General features: G+C 41.8%; 1 protein-coding gene across 2 annotated transcripts in view; it reads left to right on the forward strand.

The window, feature by feature from the left end:
* Nucleotides 1-8,690: 8,690 nt before the first annotated feature.
* Nucleotides 8,691-22,287, forward strand: part of RASGRF2 (Ras protein specific guanine nucleotide releasing factor 2) — a 257,096-nt gene continuing 243,499 nt past the window's right edge. Inside the window, exon 1 of one of the 2 annotated variants that reach the window (XM_061424294.1) lies at nt 8,691-9,484. In XM_061424294.1, the coding sequence (XP_061280278.1) occupies nt 9,197-9,484 (288 nt within the window). In that variant the 5' untranslated portion in view covers nt 8,691-9,196. The remainder of the gene's footprint in view (nt 9,485-22,287) is intronic. The other variant, XM_061424295.1, reaches the window with a different exon arrangement.

Consider the following 22,287-nt stretch of genomic DNA (forward strand, 5'->3'; position numbering starts at 1 on the left):
TGTGGTCTCCTGTGTTAAATAACACACCTTGAGTAGGGAGGACCTCCATGGTCCAGACCACAATGGGGCTTTGCCGAGCTTGGTGCAGCCCCTCTTCCTCTCTCCTACCTGTGGGCTGAAGCTCCCACCCGTCATTTATGTTGTGAATATCCCAGCAACAGCTACTCGTCATCACCTATGAGCAACCACCAAATAATTTCTCAAGAACAAAGACAGGATTTCTACTTTGGACCCTAAACAACCACAATGTAGGACAAAATATATGAAGCAGTGGTTTCCAGACACAGGGAAAGAGGCAGGAAGGCACTTGGGAGTCCTTGAGTGAGGGAGGCAAACAAGATGAGCCCTACAAGTGGCCCCACCACCCATCCTGGAGAGAGCTGCCAGGCTGCAGAGCTTAAAGGGAGAACCCCATGAAGACCTGGTGGCCTCACTGAGGTGAAGAGACAAGACTGAGTGCAGGGAAGCCAGTGGCTAGAATACACAGAACAGGGTGCTGGAGAGGAGACAGCTACATAAAGAGAGAGCTGCGAATCTACAGAAAGTTCCCCTTCAGTCTTCAGCTGAGCCCAGATCAGCTCATGCATGTGAGAAAATGACTAAAGTCAGAACAAGAAAAAAAGAAGCAAGAGGAAAAATCTCCAGAGTTTACACCACTTCCTAGAAGAATGGACATATCTCCTAAAACAGGGAGCATGAAGTAGAGTCCTCGGCTGAGTGGGCCAAACGAACTTAAATGAAAGGCTGTTCTGAACCTCCTTGAAAAGAAGGCTTAAAAGTAGGCCTTCTAAAGATCGAACTATTTTCAAGTTACTTAACTGAGTTCCAGAACAAAGTAGAAAATATTTAAAGCAGTATATTGCAACAAACACACACACAATGAAAGCAACAGAACTGAAAGTGTAAAATTCGCAGTGTCTGTGCATGTGCGTGTGTGTGCGTACTCAGTCACTTCAGTCGACTCTTTGCAACCGCACAGACTGTAGCCCGCCAGGACAAAGATAATCCCTTTGTCCACTGGATTATCCTGGTAAGAATACTTCCTTAGGCATCTAACCAAATATGGCAAAGACTCAGGAAAATGTGGCTCTTTGGAAAGAGAAAATGAAATTAATGAGTAGGCCCAGAAATGACACAAATGACAGAAACAATAAAATGGAAGGATAAGGACATTAAAACAGCTATTATAAATATACTCCCATATGTTTGATAAGGTAAAAGAAAGCATGAGCATGATGAAGAGGAAAATGGAAGACGGAAAGACCCAATCAAACTTTTAAAGATGAAATAATGTTTGAGATGAAAAATACACTATATGGGTTAACAGCAGATGATACACCATAATAAAGTAGAGTTTATCCTGGGAAGGCAAGGTTTATTTAACACTATTATTTAAAGCTATTGCTTCACCATATTGAATGATTTAAAAAGTAAAACCATATGAACATAAGAAAAAGCATCTGCCAAAATTCAATATCCAATCATGATTAAAAAAAAAAAACTCTCTGCAAACCAGGAATAGCTGGGAACTTCTTCCACCTGATTAATGGCCTCTATGAAAAACTTACAGATAACATCACACCTGGTGAATCCTTTCCTTCTAAGATAAGGAACAAGCAAGGATGTATGTTCTCACCTCTTCTATTTAACATATTTTTTAGAGGACTTAGCCATTAGCAAAAAGCAAGAAATAGACATAAAAGACATACTGATATGAAAGGAAGAAATAAAAGTATTTTTATTAACAGATGACATCATTGTCTATGTAGAAAATTTTAAACTTATGAAAAGGTTGTAAGAACTTAGAAGTGAATATAGTGAGGTTTCAGGGTATGAGATCAATATGTTGAAATAAATTTTATATCTATATTACTGTCAATGAGAAATCAGAAAATAAATGAAAACATACCATTTATTGTTTGTTGTGGACTATTTGTGTTCATGCCTGCCCTCCCAAATTCACATACTGAAATCTAATCTCCAGTGTGATGATACTGGGAGGTGGGAGGCTTTTGGGAGGTAATTAGGCCGTGAGGGTGGAGTCCTAATGAATGGAATTGGTGCCTTTATAAGACACCAATTTATAAGAAACCAAAATGCTCTCTTTCTCTACACTATGAGGATACAGCAAGAAGTCCACTGTCTGCAATCAGGAAGAGGACTCTCTGGCTGGACTCAGCCAGGTTAGCACCATGATCTTGGGCTTTTGGCCTCTAGAACTGAGAGAAATTTCTGTTGCTGACAAGCTACCCAGTTTACAGTATTTTTTTTTTTTTTAAGAACAGCCTTAAGCTAAGACACTATTGCATTAAAAATGTGAAATATTTAGAATAAATTAGACAAGAGTTGTGCAAGACTTGTACACTGAAAACTATAAAACACTGCTGAGAGAAATTAAAGAAGACCTAAAATGGGGAGATACACCATGTTCATGGATTGGAGGACCTCAATATTGTTAAAATGTCATTTCTCTCTAAATTGACTTATAGATTCAATCCCATCCCAATCTAAAGCCCAGCAATTTTTTTTTCAGAAATCTGTGAGCTGAATCTAAAATTTGTGTGGAATTACAAGACTTAAAATAGCCAAAACAATTTTGAAGAAGGAGAATGAGTTTCAAATCTTAAAACTATTGATTTTTAAGACTTTTTAAAAAGTTAATCAAGACAGTATAAAGTTGGTATAAAGTTATATATCAATGGAAATCTGATATATGTGTATATATGTATATATGTATATATATATATATATATATATATATATATATATAAAGATACACATCAAAGGAACAGAACAGCATCCAGAAATAGACCCACACATGTGTAGTCAATTGATTTTTGACACACATGCCAAGGCGATTCCATAGGGAAAGAATAATCTTTTCAACGAATGGTGCTGGAACCATATGGTTGGACAGCCATATGTAAAAAATACAAACCTCAATTCATACCTCACACCTTGGATCATAGACCGAAATATAAGCCCTAACACCAGAAAACTTCTGAAAGAAAATATAGGAGAAAATCTTAGTGTTCTTAGGTTATGGGGTTGTAAAGAGTCGGACACGACTGAGCAACTTTCACTTTCACTAGGTTAATCCAAAGTACAACTCAAACGTCCACCAGCAGGCAAATGCATGAACAAATGTGGTGTACTCACACCACAGAATACTACTCAGAAATGAAAGGAATAAACTATTGGAAAGCTCATCAAAATGAATGAATCTCAATACCACTATGAATGGCAGACACCAGATGAAAAGGCTACAAGACTGTATGAGTCCATTATTTTAAATTCTAAAAATTGCAAACCAACAATGGCAAAGTAGACCAGTGTTTGCATGGGGGTGGAGGGGAAGGAGAGGTGGGAAGGAAAGGATTTCAAAGAGGGATGAGGAGACTATTGGGAGTGATATGTGTTAGTTGCACAGTTGTGTCTGACTCTTTTGATCCCATGAACTGTAGCCCGCCAGGCTCCTCATTCCGTGGAATTCTCCAGGCAAGAATACTGGAGTGGGTTGCTATTTCCTACTCCAGGGGATCTTCCCAACCCAGGGATCAAACCCGGGTCTCCTGCATTGTAGGCATTTTTTTTTTTTTTTACCATCTGAGCCACCAGGGAAATGTTTGTTATTTTGATTAGGTATTGGTTCATGGGTATACAAATATATCAACACTTATCAAACAGTATTCTTTAAATATGTGCAGTTGTTGTAAGTAATTTATACTTCAAGATGCCTGTTTTTAAAAAAGCAAAAAGAACACTTTATAGCTGATATAACGCACTTTAAGTCCACAGAGAAATGTATACATCAAAAAATGTATACATCAAAAAATGTATAACTAGGGCACTTAGCACTAGTTATAACAAGAAGGCTAGTATCTCTATGACTTGATAAAACAAAAGTTTATGTTTTGCTTATGTCACAGTGTCACATGGGCTGGGCTGCTTGCTCCAAGCAGTTGGAAGCCATGCAGTGACTCAGGGATCACGGCTTCTTCCATCTGGTGGCCCTGCTGACTTCAGGATGTATCTTCACTCTTACCAAGGAGAAGAAAGAGCAGAGATGATCCTGACCAGACCTAGCAGGAGGTGCCCATCAGTCTGCCCATGTCCCTTAGGCCAAAAGCCAGTTATATGGTAAGAAGGGCTGGGAAATAGAGTCCCCTCCACTCCAGGAGAGAAGAATTGTGCGTTCATCTGTATCCAGCCAGTCTCTGCCAGAAGGAAAAGAAACATCTCCTCCAAGAGTAGCTATGCACACAACGATCCCATCATGGTTTTCTCGAAATGATGAGAAGTCATTTGTTTTATATTTCTCAACTGAAGAGCCTTTTCAAGGGCTTCTTATGAAGGAACAGTTTCTACACCAAAGGGAATCCAAGGTTCCAGCTCCTGAGAGGCAGCAAATTATTTACGGTTTATGGATCATTCCCACGGCTTCCCCCACTCCTTTTCTACTAATTATCCCCAAGGTTGCAAAGCATTCAGGGTTCAGTCTAGGCAAAGGCATGCATCCTGCGTCCTACACCATCAGCACTTGCACCTACAGCACGAGGAGAAACTGGATCCAGACCAATGACGCAGAGCTACTGAGAACATTTGCTCAGAGTCTTTGGTGGGATAGAGCAGGATAAAGAGACTCCTCTCTGAAGCATCCAGACAGCCGCACTGTGTGACGCTTTGGACAAGCAGTGACTGTGGTAAGGCTGGATCCAATCTTATTATTATCAGCTGGGTGACCATGACAGGGTCTCGTCAGATCTCTATTCCTGGAGCAAATTCCCCAATGGCAGCGAATCTTCTCCAAATTCAGCAGCACTTCTCACCCAGGTGTCTTTGGTCCTGGGGATGACCTGACTTGTCAGAATGTGTCTGGCAATTACCTACAAGGGCCAACAGCTGACTGTGCTCAGAGTGAGAAGATCTGAGTGTTGAGCTTCCAAGTCCACACTGGTAAGGTGATTGACACAGTTTTTGCTAATATTTTTATTTTCATCCTGGATTTTGAGGATAATATACTTAATGTGTGTGAACCACTCCATTCAGTCTTTTTAGCCTTACCACTCAACTGAAACCATGGCTGTCACTGTCACCAATGATCTTCTCATTGTCCACACCCAATGGTCAGCACCTAACTTAACATCAAAGAAGTATTTGATACAGCTGATCACTCCTTCTTTCTCCAAACACTGCTATTTAGCCTCTGGGGTACCATGCTCCTCAGGTCCTACCTGCCTACTGTTCTTCTAACCCCTGAATATTTGGCCACAGAGCCCCTTCCTGGAAAGTCTTCTCATGTATGAATTAGGCATTTGGAAAAGCTATGAATTAAGTTCTGTAAATGGAGAATGAGTTTCCCTGCCTCCACCTCCCCAACCTTAATAGCTTTGGACAACTCAGAGAAAATTTCTCTTTCCTTCTTATCTTTCCTCTTTATTCCCTTATTCCCACTTTTCCTCCCTTCCTTCCTTCTTTCCTCCTTCCCTTTCTTCCTCCTTTACTTTTTGGTCAAATTATCTGGAAATCGTCTCCCTCTACAAATCGTAAATATAGTTTCCAGATACGATAGTTCATTGCCATTTTTTTTTCTCTTACTCAGGAAAAGTGAAAGAGGACACTTTCATCATTATCAGTGAGAAATGCACCATTTTCGAAAATCAACTTAAACTGTCCCCTTTAGGAACGAGTTCATGAAACGCAAGAGGGAAAAACAATGAATTCATAGAAGCACTTGTTCCCACCCACTTGGAACATAGTCCGTGTTTGCCAGCCTGTGTGATTAGCTGGGGGAATAATCATCCTCATTTTCATAACCTCTTGGCCCTTTGGTGTTTCAAGATGGCACCATTCCAGGGGTGCAGTTTCCCTCTAGATGAAGGAAGCTGAAAGCCCATGAATGTCCATCAGATACTCACTGGATATAGCTTCTCTAGAATGTCTAGGAATTTCTGGTTGTTTCTCCATCTCTTAAGAGTCTTGCAGAATGATCTAATATTTGCTAATGTGCATGTCGTCTTTAATAATTCAGTGGCCCAATATTTAGGAAATATTATGAATCACTTGTATATCTACTGCATATAAGCTCTCCTACTGGGTGCTTCAGGCTTGCCAGGTAGCTTGGTGCTAAAGAATCTGCCTGTCAATGCAAGAGATGTGAGTTGGATCTCTGGGTTGGGAAGATCCCCTGGAGATGGAAATGGAAACCACTCCAGTATTCTTGCCTGGAGAATCCCATGAACAGAGGAGTCTGGAGGGCTACAGTCCACAGGGTCACAAAGAGTCAGATGTGACTTAGCAGCTGGGCATGCATTGGGTGCTGCAGCCCTGCCTTGGAGGAACAGACAGGTGAGAAGTGCCTAAACGGTAAACCCTATTCCTAACAGACTGAGCACACCAGGGGCAGAGGCAAGGGCTTTTCTCTATATCCTCTATCTCACCTAAATGTAGCGTTGAGGACATAAACAAGTGATCAGTTTCCCAATGAATTTTCATAATTAAAACCCATAATGGTCACCAGTCAAATTTTTGGGGAAAGAAAGAGCTCCTTTCTCTCACTGTCAGAGGGCATATGACAGTCACAACACCTTCCATAGTAGAAAGTGGTGACAGACCAGAGGCTGAGAAGAATACTTCATGTGGTTCAAATCAAAAGGAACTTTGAGCAGATAAGATAAATAAGCACTGAAATTAGCCTAAATACCAAAGACACTGCTTATTGGGGGAAAAAAAGTTTCACATCTAAAAAAACACACAAGTGGTTAGAAGTTCTAAATACTCATTGCAAAATTGTTTTTGTATTGAATTCACACCCTTAATGGTTTCCGCTCAGAAATGGAGCTCATCAGCTCTACCCCTGTCAACTCACTTATGGGGTTTGGATCACAGCGAAAGAAACGAAAGACCTCCTGAGATAACTGCCATCTCCTCTGCCTCTCGGACCTGACTGAAAACCGTGTCCACATTTACTTAGTGTCTCTCTACGGGTATCTCCTCTAACGAACAATACAATAATATCCCACCTGGGTTAAACCCAAATTAGCCAAGCACTGGCCTTTAGATATTTAAAAATATGTAGAGAGAAATGGCCACAGTTCTCATACTGAAATTTCAAATGGCAACTTCCCTATTGTATAGTTTTTAATAGTGATTTTTTTTTTTTAGCTAAAATGGAAGGAACACTCAGCTGCTCAGTGAGGCAGAGTTAAAATATTCTGCAAAAACAGCACTTACAGCAGAACCCCTGGGCTACCAGTTAATGAACACACAACTATTGGTACCAGACACAGGTGTGCTATGGCGGATTCATGGCCCAGGAAAGGATTTTGCCATTATTATCTTATCTTTAACAATAAACACTTTATAGCAAACCATTTTTATGATAAGTGACTAAGGAGACTAAAAAATGTATATAACAGAATCAAACACAGGTACTCCCTGGAGTGTTCACTAGCTTTCTCTCACAGCTTTCTCTGCTGGGCCCATTACTTCTATTCCACTTATATTGTTTAGTAGGGGTCTCGGTTTTCTGGCTGAACCTGTGAGATTTGTTAATCAAATGAATCCCAGTCCCAGCAAGAGTATCTAATGAACCTATGACAGCATGATCTCTCCGGATAAATTCTGCAGGAGCCCCAAGTCTCCCTGTTGGGCTGTTTTTTCCTGGTTGAAAACTCTGTGCTTAAAATTTAGTCTTTTGTCTCAATCCTGAGAAATAACGGTCATTGACAGGGAACCCATAATATCTGATACCTTTCTGGGAACAGGAGATCTTCACCTCCATTTTTAAGTACAGTGAAGTATAGGCAGAAAAGTCAAGGTTGCCTGCTATGCAAAACCATCGTGACCCCACCCACTGCAGTGGGAACACAGTGGTGGATGAATATGTGGATTTGGCTGGTGAGAGTGTTGTGTGTCAGTGGGTTTGGGAAAGTGTGTAAATTTGCATGAATGTGTACTTGTATGTTTCTGAGTGTTTGTGTATGAATATGCTATTTGTGTGTATTTTTGAGTAAACGTGTGCAGGTGTGTGTGTTCATATATGTGTTTGCATATGATCACATTTTGTGTGAGTGTATGACCATGAATGTGAATAGAAATGTATTGTGTATGGATGTCTATTTGTGTATGAATGTGTGTATGAGTGTAAAAGTGTGCATGTGTCCACTGTGTGGGTGAGTTTGGTTGAGTGTGTGGATGACTGTATGATTTGTGTGTGTAAATGTGTATGTTTGGGTGAGCATGTCAGTGTGTGAGTTTGTGTAAGTTGCATATGTGTGTAATTTGCAAGTGGGGTTGTATTTTTGTGTGGAGGAATGCACGTTGTGGGTGTTATTTGTATATACGTGTCATTTTTTGTGTGTTCAAGCATTGCGTTGTGTGTATTTGTGCGAATATATTTGTGTGTGTTGGAGTATGTGGGTCTGTGATTGTGTATTTGTGTGTTCTCGTTTGGGGGAGTGTGAGGGTGTAATTGTGCAAACGCGAGCGTTTGTGCTGGGACTGTGCGCGCCACGGGAATGTGGGTTTGTGTGTTTGAGTATGTATACTTGGTTTGCCTGTGTGTGTGTGTGTGTGCGCGCGCGATGGAGCGCGCGTGTAAGCCGGTGTGTGCGGTCGCCGCGCGCCTCCACCTCCTCGCGAACCGCCCCTTCGCGGCGGGAGCAGAGGCTGCGGCCGGGCGGGCGGGCTGACGGGCGAGGGAGGGACGCGCGCCGCGGTGAGCGGCTAGCGCCGCCGTCACCGCCGCCGCGCCGACTCTGCCCTTTAAATCGGTCTCCAAGCCGATTACAGCTGATCTCCCACGTGACGTTTTACCTTCTGTCTCCCGGAGCTAGTTGCCCGAGGACAGTCCTTCTCAGCCCGCCGCGGGGCTCGGGCTCCCTCAACTTTGAGCGAAGCGGCGGCCGGCCGGGCGCCCTCGCGGGCCCCTCTCCACACGGGCGTCGGGGCGCCGGGGGCTTCGCTCGGCCGGGGGCGGGGCGGAGAGGGCGGTCAGGGCAGACAACGTGTCCCGCCGCAGCCCGCCGTCCCTCGGACCCGCGCGGCGCCGCGCCCGGGAGGCCGACGGCGTGCAGGGTGCGCCGCGTCAGGCAGCGGGGCGCCCCCCACGTCGTCTGGAGCCAGACGGGCGCGCCCTCGGAGGAGCCGGCGGGAGATGGCCGCGATGCAGGGCTGAGCCCCCCGCGCCCTCACCATGCAGAAGAGCGTGCGCTACAACGAGGGGCACGCCCTGTACCTGGCCTTCCTAGCCCGCAAAGAGGGCACCAAGCGCGGCTTCCTGAGCAAGAAGGCAGCCGAGGCGAGCCGCTGGCACGAAAAGTGGTTCGCCCTCTACCAGAATGTGCTCTTCTACTTTGAGGGCGAGCAGAGCTGCCGCCCGGCGGGCATGTACCTCCTGGAGGGCTGCAGCTGCGAGCGGGCACTCGCGCCGCCCAGGGCCGGGGCCGGGCCGGGCGGCGCCCGGGACACGCTGGACAAGCAGGTACCACGCGCCGTCCCCTCCCTGTTCCCCTGCCTGCGGCCGCGGCGATTCCCAACTCTACTAACCCCGGAGGTCGAGGGCCCGACCTAACGCAAGGCCCTCGCTCCGAGGTCCCCCTGCGGCGTCTGTGGCAGGACCGCTCTACGCGTCTCCCCATCTCCATCCCCCCTTGTCCTCCATCCTTCATCTCTATGATCCGTTGGTACAGGGGCTCGGCTTTATTTATTTATTTTTTTTTTCCGCGTCCCGAAAGCGGGCGGGTCCTTTCAGCTTCTTTGCTCACCTCCCATGGCCTCTCTACACCTTGTTCGGAAGGATTTAGTGTGGTGACGTGTGTTGACACCTGTTGGACTTAGACTGGCAAAACGGAACTAACTTATTTGGGAAAGTTTGGTTTCTCCTTTACCCGGCTGGTGCGTGCAGGTTTCTTTGCCTGAGATGTTTGATCGCTGGCTGAGCAGGGAACACACCGGGCTCCCGGGACGGACAGGCACTTTCTGTTGGTCACTTTCAATCTGTCTTTGTGGTTTCTGTCAGTTTACTTTGCTAATATTTGGCCTGCTGGGTCTAATTATGAAGGTAAATGTGTATCCGTTTCCCTCAGGATTAATATTTAGTAGCCACATTCCTGCTATGTGTAAACATGCGGGCATTTAAAAAGAACGCTTCTGTGTACTTTTCAATGAATGCTTTGAAAATGAATGTGATCTTTTTATTCTGGGTCGTAATTTTATTAGTTTTGCTATGTTTTGCACTCACGGAGGGAAAAAAAACCCCTGCAAATTTAGTAACTCCCGCACCCCATTCCTGCGAATGCGAAATTTGTATTTTTTCAATCACCATTTGTTATTAAAGTTAAAGCAGACTAATTTTATGCTCCCAGATCTTCTCACTTCGCTTCTAGATGTCCACCTGGAAAAAAAGATTGATGGTCTTTGTTGTTGCATAAACATATTTAGCAGGTTAATTTTCCGTGCAAGTCAGACCAAACATCTTTGACTGCAAACCCCGAGGGCGGCTGTGGGAGGCGCTAGCGATGGAAAGATGAGTAAGATGCCTGCATAACCCCTGGGGGCTCATAAATCAATGTGTTAAGTTAAGAGGAGTTAAAGCTAGATGGACCAGAAGTTTGACTTTTCTTTTTTCACTTTACTTTCACTGTAAGTCATTCAGATTTAACTGATTAAGCTTGGTATACCACACACCTGAAAAACTTACACCCCCCTTTGGTTTTTGAGGGCATGTTGAGCGTCTTTGAAAAACTGATTTCCAATTTTGTAGATGTAGGTACTGGAAATATAGGTTTAAATTTCAAGTTAGATATTTTAGAAATTAAATTGAGAGCCAGAGGAGGGGTTTTGAAGAAATATGTAGAGTTTTTTTTTTTTTTTCAGAATTTTTTTTTTAATGTTTCTGTTGGTGAGATTTTTCTTAAAGGCATGTGTTCCAAGGCCTATAGGAGCAAAGACCAATAGATTTAAAATGTGTTATTTTGCCTAAACTAAAATAGGATACTTTAGATTATTCTGAAGATATATCAATGACTTAATTACAAAGTATTTTTCTCTCTTTGTATGTATGCTAATATCAGGAGATAGCCACTTAAAAAAAAAAAAAAACTGGGAGTGGGGAGTTTTTACCTGTTGCACCCAAACGTGGCTGCCTGTCCTAATAACATATGAAAACCAAGATTTTTCTACTTGGAGAATAACTAGACTCTCATCTTTAGGACTGTTTTCTTTGAAGCATACTTTATAAAGAACTCTGATCTCTATAAATAGTTTGACTCTCATGCTACTTCCTAATGGAAGTCCAAAATAGGTCTCCTTACAAAAAAATTTTTTTCTCGGTCATACAAGCCATGAGTATTTCTCACTCATTTCTACATCTCCGTGAGGTTAGAAATTAGAACCTGCGGTGATTGTAATAAAACTGAGATAGAGAATACAGCATTCAAAATGGATTAGGAGTTGGATGGGGAAATCTGTTAGTTTGTCTTGTGTTAGACAACCTTTATGACTTAGGTTGGCTGAGCAGGCTGATATTTTTTCTGTAGTACTATCTGGCTGTGTTTGAAGAATGAAGAAACTGTGAAGATGAGAAGCAAGCAGAAACAGTTTACCTTAAATCTACAGTTTATTTAGTTGGTTCTCTTTCAGTTAATTTGTGTTGCTAACGCGCTGATGTGAAGAGCCTTTGGGAAAGACCCTGATGCTGGGAAAGATTGAGGGCAGGAGGAGAAGGGGATGACAGAGGGTGAGATGGTTGGATGGCCTCATTAATTCAGTGAACACGAGTTTGAGCAAACTCGGGGAGATAGTGAAGGACAGGGAAGCCTGGTGTGCTGCAGTCCATGGGGTCACAAAGATCTGGACACGACTTAGTGACTGAACAACAGTGTGCCTCACCTCAGCTAGACACAGTGGATCTATGAAATGGGTGAGTAGGGGAAGATGAGAGGGGCTGAGCAGAGATCCTGTCAAGGTCTGCTTCTCCAAGTATGCTTCTGGAACTTTCCTCATAAACGTTTCTAGCAATCCCATAAACATACCTGAAGGTTAGGGCTTGAAACAGGTCTTAAGGAGACAGAATAGGTTTCCTCCACCATTTCTGTGTGACTTCTTTAAGGCAAATCTCTTAACATCTCATTAACATTTTTTCTGTTAATGAAATCTGTTCTTTTTAACATGTAAATATTAAGAGTTTGGCTAAGATGATTTCTAAGTTGCCTTCCAATTAGAACATCTCCTGCTTCTAGGATTTTAACAGATAGTGCGAGCTTTTTGCTATGTACAAGGATGTGAAAGACAATTTCACAAGATTTAAAGATTACCCGTCTCTGTCATAAATACTGCCTCTGAGTAGCTGAGGCCAAGCAGGTGATTGAAGTGGACCTTCTGATAAATTCGATCAGCAGAGGTTCAGAACTATAGAAACATTGCTTGAGACAAAGATGTTCCTACCATTCACATTGAAGGGCGACGTATTGTAATGACGATGACAGCTGATGTAATTCTTGCTATAAAATGCCTCTAGTCATCCTTGCCAGTTTAGATTCTACTTCTTCAAATTATTTAAAAGTCTAATTAGCTGTGGTAAGTTATGAGAAGAAAACACTCATTGGTTTGTTTCTTCTTAATACTCATTCAAAGTGCGTTGGTTGACAAAAGAAAATTAAGGTTTTTTTCCTTCATTTTTTTCTTCCCTCTCTCCTTCCTTCTTTCCCTCTGTCCCTTCCTCCCTCGCACTTCTTTTCTTTATTTCGCACTTTATCTTAAACTGTTTCCAGTTAAGAAGAAAAAAGTGATTTTCACTTTCCAAATGTGCATAGGTCGAAGGATTATTTGCATTACTCTGTATTTCTCAATAGCGTCCCAGGATTTCACTTTAGTCGGTCCTCAGGAGATGCATGGCTCTTATCAACCTTCTATAGTAGCTATTTCTTAGCGATAGTTGCGGTGATGCAGTCAAAATGCTCTCAATTACAGAAAATTTTAAGTGGTGCTCCTTTTCTTGAAAATATGTGTATTGATAGCACTTCTTTCTACAAGAGCTCCATTTATGGAAAATGACAAACTTACCTTTCATTCCAGGTAAAGGTGTTCATGGGGGAAAGGAATTTGCATTTAGTAGGAACCTCCTATGTGCTGGGCTTCCCTGGTGGCTCAGAGGTTAAAGCGTCTGCCTGGAATACAGGAGACCCAGGTTCGATCCTTGGGTCAGGAAGATCCCCTGGAGAAGGAAAATGGCAACCCATTCCAGTACTCTTGCCTGGAGAATCCCATGGAGGGAGGACCCTGGTAGGCTATAGTCCATCCGGGCACAAAGAGCCGGACACGACTGCGCGACTACACTTTCACTTTCACATTCTGTGTGCTAAGCTCAGTGTTTCATTCTGTTAGCTAATCAAGTTGGAACCTCACTTCGGCTCTTGGAGATTGGTGATGTTCTTTCATGTTTATCTATGATAAGATTGAGGCTTTGAGAGTTTTAGGGAGATGACCAAAGTCTAACTCTAGGTATGAAGACTGAATAATCTCTGAAGAGTGGCTTATTAAGGAGACTATTTAAATCCACTGAGCTTGAAGAACTTTCAGATCTGGGTGAAATGGGGGTTGGAGTTGTAGTAAGTGAATCACTGTTTAATTTTTTCCTCTTAAAACTGTTTAAGGAGCAGTTTCCATTTTGAGAAATACAGTTGCAGACCATTCCATTTTCAAAGAAAAATGGGCTTTATGTTTAAACAATTGTATGGGGCATTCATTTACTTTGTAGGGAATCTTTAAAAATACTCACTCTGGGGTGAAAGCATACATCCCAGTTAGTCTGGTCTGTTTACATGGTTGTATCCGTCTTGCCTGCTTGCAGGAGAGGCAGACAGGAATGAAGTCATCTTTGCTCTTACTCTCCTGGTAGTGTTGAGTGTTCTGTTCAGCCTGATTTCAGTTGTTTCAGAGGCAGGGTAGAGAACATATCCTTAGTTCTGGAGGTTTAAAGTAGTAGATACTAGTCATATTTGTGCTGAATGAAACATGTTTTAATTTTTAAGGGATTAAAGGTTATGAGATTCCCCCTGTCACCTCATTTCCAGCCAGTCATTTTAGCCTTCCTAACTTGACCACAAGCAGAGGATTTTAATCATTTTATCGAATTAGGCAGAGCTGCCTGCAAGCCCTGAAATATTTGTGGAGGTTGGGGAGTGTGGATGATCGGTTTTTGTTCCAGCTCACGTTAATTGAAATATAATAACCAACTCAGTATTTTCTTTTCAACCTTTGCTTATTGAACACAAATAAAGGGGAAATGGAATAAAAGTACTTGTTAAATCTTATAAAATGTTTTAAAGTATAATTTAGGAAAGAAGTGATTTATCACTTGAATTTTGTAGTCATTCTTCCAATTAAGATTTGAATGAAGAAAAATAATCTATGGATTAGAAAAATACAGTTTTAATTTTGACTGCACTAAACCTTACTGTTTATATTATTGTACTTATCGTTAAGAATTCAGCGTAGAGAAATCCATCTTTGATGGGACAGATGTACATAAAAGTGAATTTTTATTGTGACAAGTATTTTTCCATGGGTTTTAATAAGTGAGTACTAAATATACTACTAAATGGAAAATATTTGTAGTGTAATAACAATTTTTTTTCCCTTCTTTCAGGAATGAAAAAGCAAAAGTATTTTTCTTTCATTAAATGATAAGTCCAAAAGCATGTATGATAACCAAAAGCTTCTGGCTTAGCTGGCAAATATTAGTAGTTTGTTGTAATAGTAGTTGTTGATATTGCTGTTTGTTTAATGCAGATTATACTTTTTAGTTGACCATATTTTTGTCCATATTTCTCAATAAATATGCATGATACAATAAATATAATTTTAATTTTGTAGAGTAGGAAAAGTAATGAAATAAGCCATATTAACAAACAATATGGATTTACTCAGGTCTGAAGTCCTGATTTTATGTTTTAATGCCTTGTTTATTTGTCCTATAAGAAAGGGATATGTGTGTATATTTGTGTATGCATATTGTGTATATGTTTATTGAGTTTATCTTCCATCATTAAAAATCAGACAATTTTTATACAATGATACAGAGCTTCCCAGGTGGTGCTAGTGGTAAAGAAACTACCTGCCAATGGCAGGAGACGTAAGAGACGCAGGTTCGCTCCTTGGAGAAGGGAGTGGCAACCCATTCCAGTGTTCTTGCCTGGAGAATCCCATAGGCAGAGACTGGTGGGCTGTGGTTCATTGATTTGCAGAGAATTGGCCACAGCTGAAGCAAATTAGCATTCAATTACATATCTTGGAGTTTGCAGGGTTTTATTTGTATCATTAAGACATGTATTTCAAGACTTGAGTTGTAAATACAATACTATTTACAATGAGTTGTAAATACAATTTGGGGTGATTTTTCAGGACTAATGATTGTGTTAAGTTACATCACAGTATAAATTCCTCTCTGATATTAGTTTACCTTAAGACTATGTATATGAAAATCTTCATTAATATTGAAACAAAACTAGCAATGATATTTGTTAGGTATCAATATAGCACTATGGTAAATGTTTACTATATAATATTTGGCAATTATTCTAAAAATTGACCATTATTCCAGAATTATTCAATGCAATTCAGTTGGTATAATTTTCAAATATTAGCTGATGGTAAAATTATAAGTACATTATTTTGGTTCCGCCAAAGGGTATAAAATATTTTACCCTTTTTCCCCAAGGAATTAAAATATGATTATGTGTATATTTTGGGAGGAAAACAGCAACAAGTTTTCCTTGATAAAACATTTGTATCAGAAAGTGGAACAAAGATGCAGAAAGCACATGTTCTCACAATTTTTCCTTTTTTACTAGCACTTGAAAAACTTATGATTCACTAGAAATGAACATTCAAATCATTTTTCTTAAGACTTCTCATAGTGAATGCTGCTGCTGCTGCTGCTAAGTCACTTCAGTTGTGTCTGACTCTGTGCGACCCCATAGACGGCAGCCGACCTGGGATTTTCCAGGCAAGAGTACTGGAGTGGGGTGCCATTGCCTTCTCCGCATAGTGAATGCAGAATGCTCCAAATATACTTTTAGGGAGAGGGAAGAAAACAAGAAAAAAGTTTATCTGTGTTTATTTAAGTCGTAATTCTTTTTTTATTGAACTATAAAGAAAGAAATGAGAAAGTTGGGGAGGCTTATGTAAGTCATAGCATTAGAGTGCGGTAAGTTAATGAAAGCTAGAATTCTCATAACATCTGAGAAGATACAAGTAAAACTACTTTAAGAAAAGCTATGCTTAAAAATAAAAGTTATTGATTCTTTAGTGCAGTGGTCCCCAACATTTTTGACACCAGAGACAAGTCTTGTGGAAGAGTTTTCCATAGACAGGGAATAGGGACATGGTTCCGAGACAAGAGACAAGTCTTGTGGAAGAGTTTTCCCTGGACAGGGAACAGGGACATGGTTTCGAGATGATTCAAGCACATCACATTTATTGTGCCCTTTATTTCTATTATTATTAAATCAGCTCCACCTCAGGTCATCAAACATTAGATCCTGGAGGCTGGGAACCCCTGCTTCGGTGCCTTATTTTTTTTTTTTAATGAAGGCTAAAATTTCTTTTATTAGCTCCTCCCATACTTATGCTGTGAACTGGCTGAGACTGATGATGTCGGGATCAGCAGGCGTCTGAGGGACCCTGGTTACTGATAATTTGCATTCTTTCTTTTCAGTTTCCTGAAATGTTTTATTTTGTCATTTTCTGATTTAATGTAGACAACGCCTGATTCATTTCCTGAACTATATTTACGAGCTCATGCCATTTGTGTGACTAATGTAAACAGGAGGGCTAGTGCCGTCAAATAGAGGGACGATTGGAAAGCTAGGAGGCTTCTGGGGTTAGAAATATGGGAGTGGGGAGGAGGTAGTCTGGCCTCAGGCTCACTGTGGAGTATCATACCTCATTGCAGAGTCATAACAAGATGATGTTATGATGCATAGGAATAGGTGACCGCTCATATCTGATATGGATTTGCTTTCAACTTGAAGAATGTCACTTTCCAGGTCAGATAGTAGTATTGTGTATGGTTTGGTTCAGAAGTTAAACTGTGGGGGTTTCAGTCTCCACACAGACGCTTACTGGATCCATGATGAGCAATTTCTCTTTCTACGCCTGTATCCCTGCCTGTGATGGGGATCATGGTGGTAGCTGCATCATCGGGTTGTTGAAAGACTCATAGGCAACCGGTCCATGCCCCAGCGCATACAGAGCTCGTTTGTCAGCTGGCGTTTGTGTTCCTCTCTTTCTAATACAATTCTTTTTAAATTTTCTTCTTGTTGCTTTAATTACTAGGGTTGCTTGGGCAGGTTTTTCCTTTCTTTCTCTTTAAAAAATACTTCTAATTTAACACAGACAAAATAGAATATTTTAGGGAATACCAATATACTTATTGTCTAGCTTCAACAATATTCAGCTTTCTGCTTTCTGGTTACATTTTTTTTCCCCACACATGCCTATGTTGTTGTTGTTGTTTGACTCTTTCAAAGCAAGTCCCAAACATCATATTAAATAAGGAGGTTTTTCCTTTTTGGCGCTGAAGATTGTAGTAGGTGTAGCTCTGAAGAGAACGATCCTGGAAAGAGTTTGTAATGTGTTTCTGATTTAATGTGTGTTATTGTAATTGTCATCATCTTTTTGTTCCTTTGCTATCATTATAAAGGAGAAAACTGGAGACAGTAGTTGTGAAGATATAAAGGTAGTAGAAATAGGTTTTAAATAAGGCCTGGCTTGTTAAATCCTAAAGAAAAGAAGTCTGAAATCAGTTGTTTAACCATGACCATGGTGTAAAAAGTATTTTCATGATTTGACCCCATTGTGGGGGAAATTGAACTTCCCTGGTGGCTCAGATGGTAAAGAATCTGCTTGCAATGCGTGAGACCTGGGTTCGATCCCTGGGTTGGGAAGATCCCCTTGGAGGAGGGCATGGCAACCCACTCCAGTGTTCTTGCCTGGAGAATCCCCATGGACAGAGGTACCTGGAGGGTTACAGTCCATGGGGTCCGAAGAGTTAGATATGACTGAGCGACTAAGCACAGCACACATAGAGGAAATTAAATTATTGGTGGTTTTCTTATTGAGGGATTCTTATCTTTATTGAAATCTACTTACCAAACTCTTCCAGCAGCTGAAAGAGTCTTGTTTAGAGTTAAGAGTGAGTGCTTTCTTTTCTGATGCCATTGATACTTCTCATCTCTCAGTATTTTGCATAGCTTTGCAACAGTCAGGACATTATCCATAAATCAGTGTTTTATCCATCTATCAAAATCAGTTCTGAGACCCAGCAGCAGTAAATGCTATTTTAAGGCAGTTGAAGTGAAGTGAAATCGCTCAGTCGTGTCCGACTCTTTGCAACCCCATGGACTGTAGCCTACAAGGCTCCTCTGTCCATGGGATTTTCTAGGCAAGAGTACTGGAGGAGTGGGTTGCCATTTCCTTCTCCAGGGGATCTTCCCGACCCAGGGATCAAACCCAGGTCTCCCGCATTGCAGGCAGATGCTTTGCCATCTAAGCCACCAGGGGACATAAGGGAACTTTAGTACCTTTTCCTATCCTGTGTCAATAAAGATCTAATATTTTTAGGCCATTTTTCTTGTCATTAGATGATTGCTATAGATTGACCAGTCCAAAAAAAATTTTTTTTTCCCTAGGGGTTCCAAAGTGGGGTGTGGAAGCTTAGATGAGCACTTCCCATGTTAGTTCGAGCAGTTTGCACCAGTTGTCTGTACACTCAAACCAAATGGAACCAAAACCTCACCAGCCAGGAGTCAAACTTGAAACAAAAGGCAAAGAGATGCCCAGAAATCAAAAGCCAGGTGGAAGAGTGTCCCCCAAAAGATGATAAAGTGATGACCAGAAATCGAAAGCCAAAAGGCATAAATGCCAAACATTTATTCCACTAATCCTGAGACCTGGCAGAGTCAGCGTTAGCAGCCTTTTTCACTGATGATATAGTTTCAGGCAATTTCTTGTTGGTTTCCTGCAAAGAAGTTACTCCATCATTTCCTCTTTTAGAAGCTTCTAGATACAAGTCAAAGTAAGCACAGCTGGCCTTTTCTAATTGTGCATGCAAAATGTCAGTTTTGGAATATCAAAAGAACCCCAATTTGGCCATTTTAGGTTGAGATCTCTTTTAGTATAATTTCTCCAATTAACTAGGTACTTGCAAGTATGAGCTCCGTACATACTGTACAAGATTCTGGCTGGAGTGTTAGTCAGAGGCTGGCTTTCTGACACCCCTTTGTTTCTGTTTTTGAGAGATTCTGTTTCCATTTTAAGCTGGGTAAAAATCACTAGTTAACTTGTGTAGTGGGCCAATGTTCTATTTGTGAGCTTAACTCCTCCAGGAGTTATCCCAGAGTTGTTTCAGCTTGTCTTACATGTCTCGGATTCTTCAATCTAAGACCACTGTGGCTGCTCAGGCAGCTGCATGGCCAGTTCTTATGTGCAAACTCCAGACAAGCAAGTATTTTAATTAGTGAGCGGGTTTCCCTATGGGACCACTGCATGGTATGAGGACTAAGGAAAAGTGTCAGATCAGTCTCTTACTTAACCACTCAGCCAAGACCCTTCAGTCCCCTGAAACAGAGCGACCTTGGCATCATTCAGCCGAGCCCCAGGTATTCCTCGAATTTTTTCCCAAATAAGCCCTCCCCGCCAGTACCTTTCCACTGAGTGGGCTGTTCCCCTGGCATCTTTCAGCCATCCCCCTCCCCTGCCCACCCAGTGTCTTTTGACTGGGTGGTAATTTCTCGGTATCTTTCAACTGAACCCTCCTCAGTGTCTAGACCATGAGTAGGTATGCCCTGGATGCTCCACTCTCTCCGCCCGCCCCCAGTATCTTTCCTACTGGGGGCGGTTAGGTAAACTGCTCCACCACCAAATAAAACTCAGAATCTCAACCAATACAGGAGATTTAAGAACAGGAGAGACTTACCCAAATTTGTCTGCACTCCCCGAGGAGGTGGATGGGTGCAAGGCGCCACTGCAGGTACCAAAGCTCTGGTTCCTCATGAAGTCCAGTCGAACTAAGGAAGTCCACTCTGGGTCGCTTCATCGGTTGCCATAACTGTTGACTAAAAAGTTGTTACAACTTGAGAGTTGCGAGTTAAGCTTAATTTGGGGCAAAATGAGGACCGCAGACCGGGAGGCAGCATCTCACATATATCTGAGAGACTGCTATTTTAAGGCAGTTACTAAGGTTTAATTAGTCAGGTGTGTAGTTTGCTTTTTCTAGTGCTGCTAAGTTTTTCCAGGGTTCGTTGGTTACTGTCACATGATTATTTATTTGCTTTAGGCAAGGGAGGGACATGAACTCAAGTTGTCTTGAATTATGGGGACCTCTCTCTGTGGTAGGGGGATAGTGGGAATATCATAAAAAGGCAAGTATTGCTCTATCTTTATTGTGACCAGCTATGATTTGGGCTTCCCTGGTGGCTCAAGGGTAAAGAGTCTACCTGCAATGCAGAAGACACTGGTTCAGTCTCTGGGTCAGGACGATCCCCTTGGAGAAGGAAATGGCAACCCACTCTAGTATTCTTGCCTGGAAAATCCCGTGGACAGAGGAGTTGGGCAGGCTACAATCCATGGGGTTGCAGAGTCGGACATGACTGAGCGACTAAACCACTAGCGCTGTGCTTCGGACACTGGTGCTGGCTGACGTGTTCTTCAGTGTGTTATGCCTCTTGGGTTCCTCATGGCTTCTGTTTTCTCGTCATTTCTGCTTCCCTCAACTGTATGCTGCCATGCCTCTTGTGGTACCTGACTCAGCATGGTATGGCCCTGCTCTCTGCTTTTACTGCTTTAGTTCTCACGGCGGCATCTCTTATTCACTCAGTGTATTCAAGCTCGTCTTTTTGTGAGAGAGAATCTCATTGGCTTAACTCACATTTGGAGACTAGACAAGACTGCTGGACTCTGACCAGTCCGTGGACTGGCTGTCAATCAGCAGGAGCTGTGGATAAGGGAGTTTCATGAAAAGTTTGGTGGATGTCAGAGACATTATTGACATGTCTAGTGTTTTCATCAAGCTAGTAAATATTATTTTCACTAACTAATATTCATACATTGTAAGCCACCTTCTCTTCCTTCAGTAGCAATTTTACATCCTCACCTTATCAATAAGATCTTTCCAATAAAACAGTTTCTATCCTCTGGTCCTGATTGGCCTCCTGTGTTGCTAAGGATTCATGTTCATAACTTCTCTTTACTTTTTAATACTTCAATAGTAAACGTTATTTGAATGTTGTTCTTTTAACCATAAATTACAATATAAACCTGTTTTCAGGGTATAGCATACGTATAGAAAAGTGCACAGATCACAAGTGTGCTGCTTCCTGAATGTTCACAGAGTGATTATATTTTTGTAAGCAGCACCCAGATCAAGTCATTGACATGTTCAGCCCTCCAGAAACGAAACTGTTTCTGTTCCTCTTCGGTGCTCCTCCCCATGGGTAGCCACCATCCTTGCTTCTAACATCATGGATTCCTTTTGCCTGTTTTTGAACTTCATTATAGACTCATGCAGTAAGTACTCTTCTGTGTCAGGCTTATTTCCCTCAACATCATATCTGTGAGTTTTGGATGACACTTCGGATGCTGTGGTTCATTCCTTTTCATTTCTTTGTAGTATTCCACTGGATGAGTATACAATGGTTTCTTGGTCTATTCTTTGTCTACTGTTGGTGAAACATTTGGATTGTTTCCAGATTACAATTACAAATTGTATTGGGGCTATTACAAATAATATGGCAATGGAAATTCTTGTACAGGTATTTTTTGTGTTCAGCAAGGAGATCCAACCAGTCCATTCTGAAGGAGATCAGCCCTGGGATTTCTTTGGAGGGAATGATGCTGAAGCTGAAACTCCAGTACTTTGGCCACCTCATGCGAAGAGTTGACTCATTGGAAAAGACTCTGATGCTGGGAGGGATTAGGGGCAAGAGGAGAAGGGGACGACAGAGGATGAGATGGCTGGATGGCATCACTGACTCGATGGACGTGAGTCTGAGTGAACTCCGGGAGTTGGTGATGGACAGGGAGGCCTGGCGTGCTGCGATTCATGGGGTCGCAAAGAGTCGGACACGACTGAGTGACTGATCTGATCTGATCTGATACATTTCTGTTCAGTATATGCCCAGGAGTTAACTTTTTGATTCATAGGACTTACTTATATTCAACTTCAATAATTACTGCTAAACACTTTTCTGAAATAGTTATATCAATTTGTGTTAACGCTAGCAA

The sequence above is a fragment of the Bos javanicus genome, chromosome 7, assembly GCF_032452875.1.
Source record: "Bos javanicus breed banteng chromosome 7, ARS-OSU_banteng_1.0, whole genome shotgun sequence".
Taxonomy (NCBI): Eukaryota; Metazoa; Chordata; class Mammalia; order Artiodactyla; family Bovidae; genus Bos; species Bos javanicus.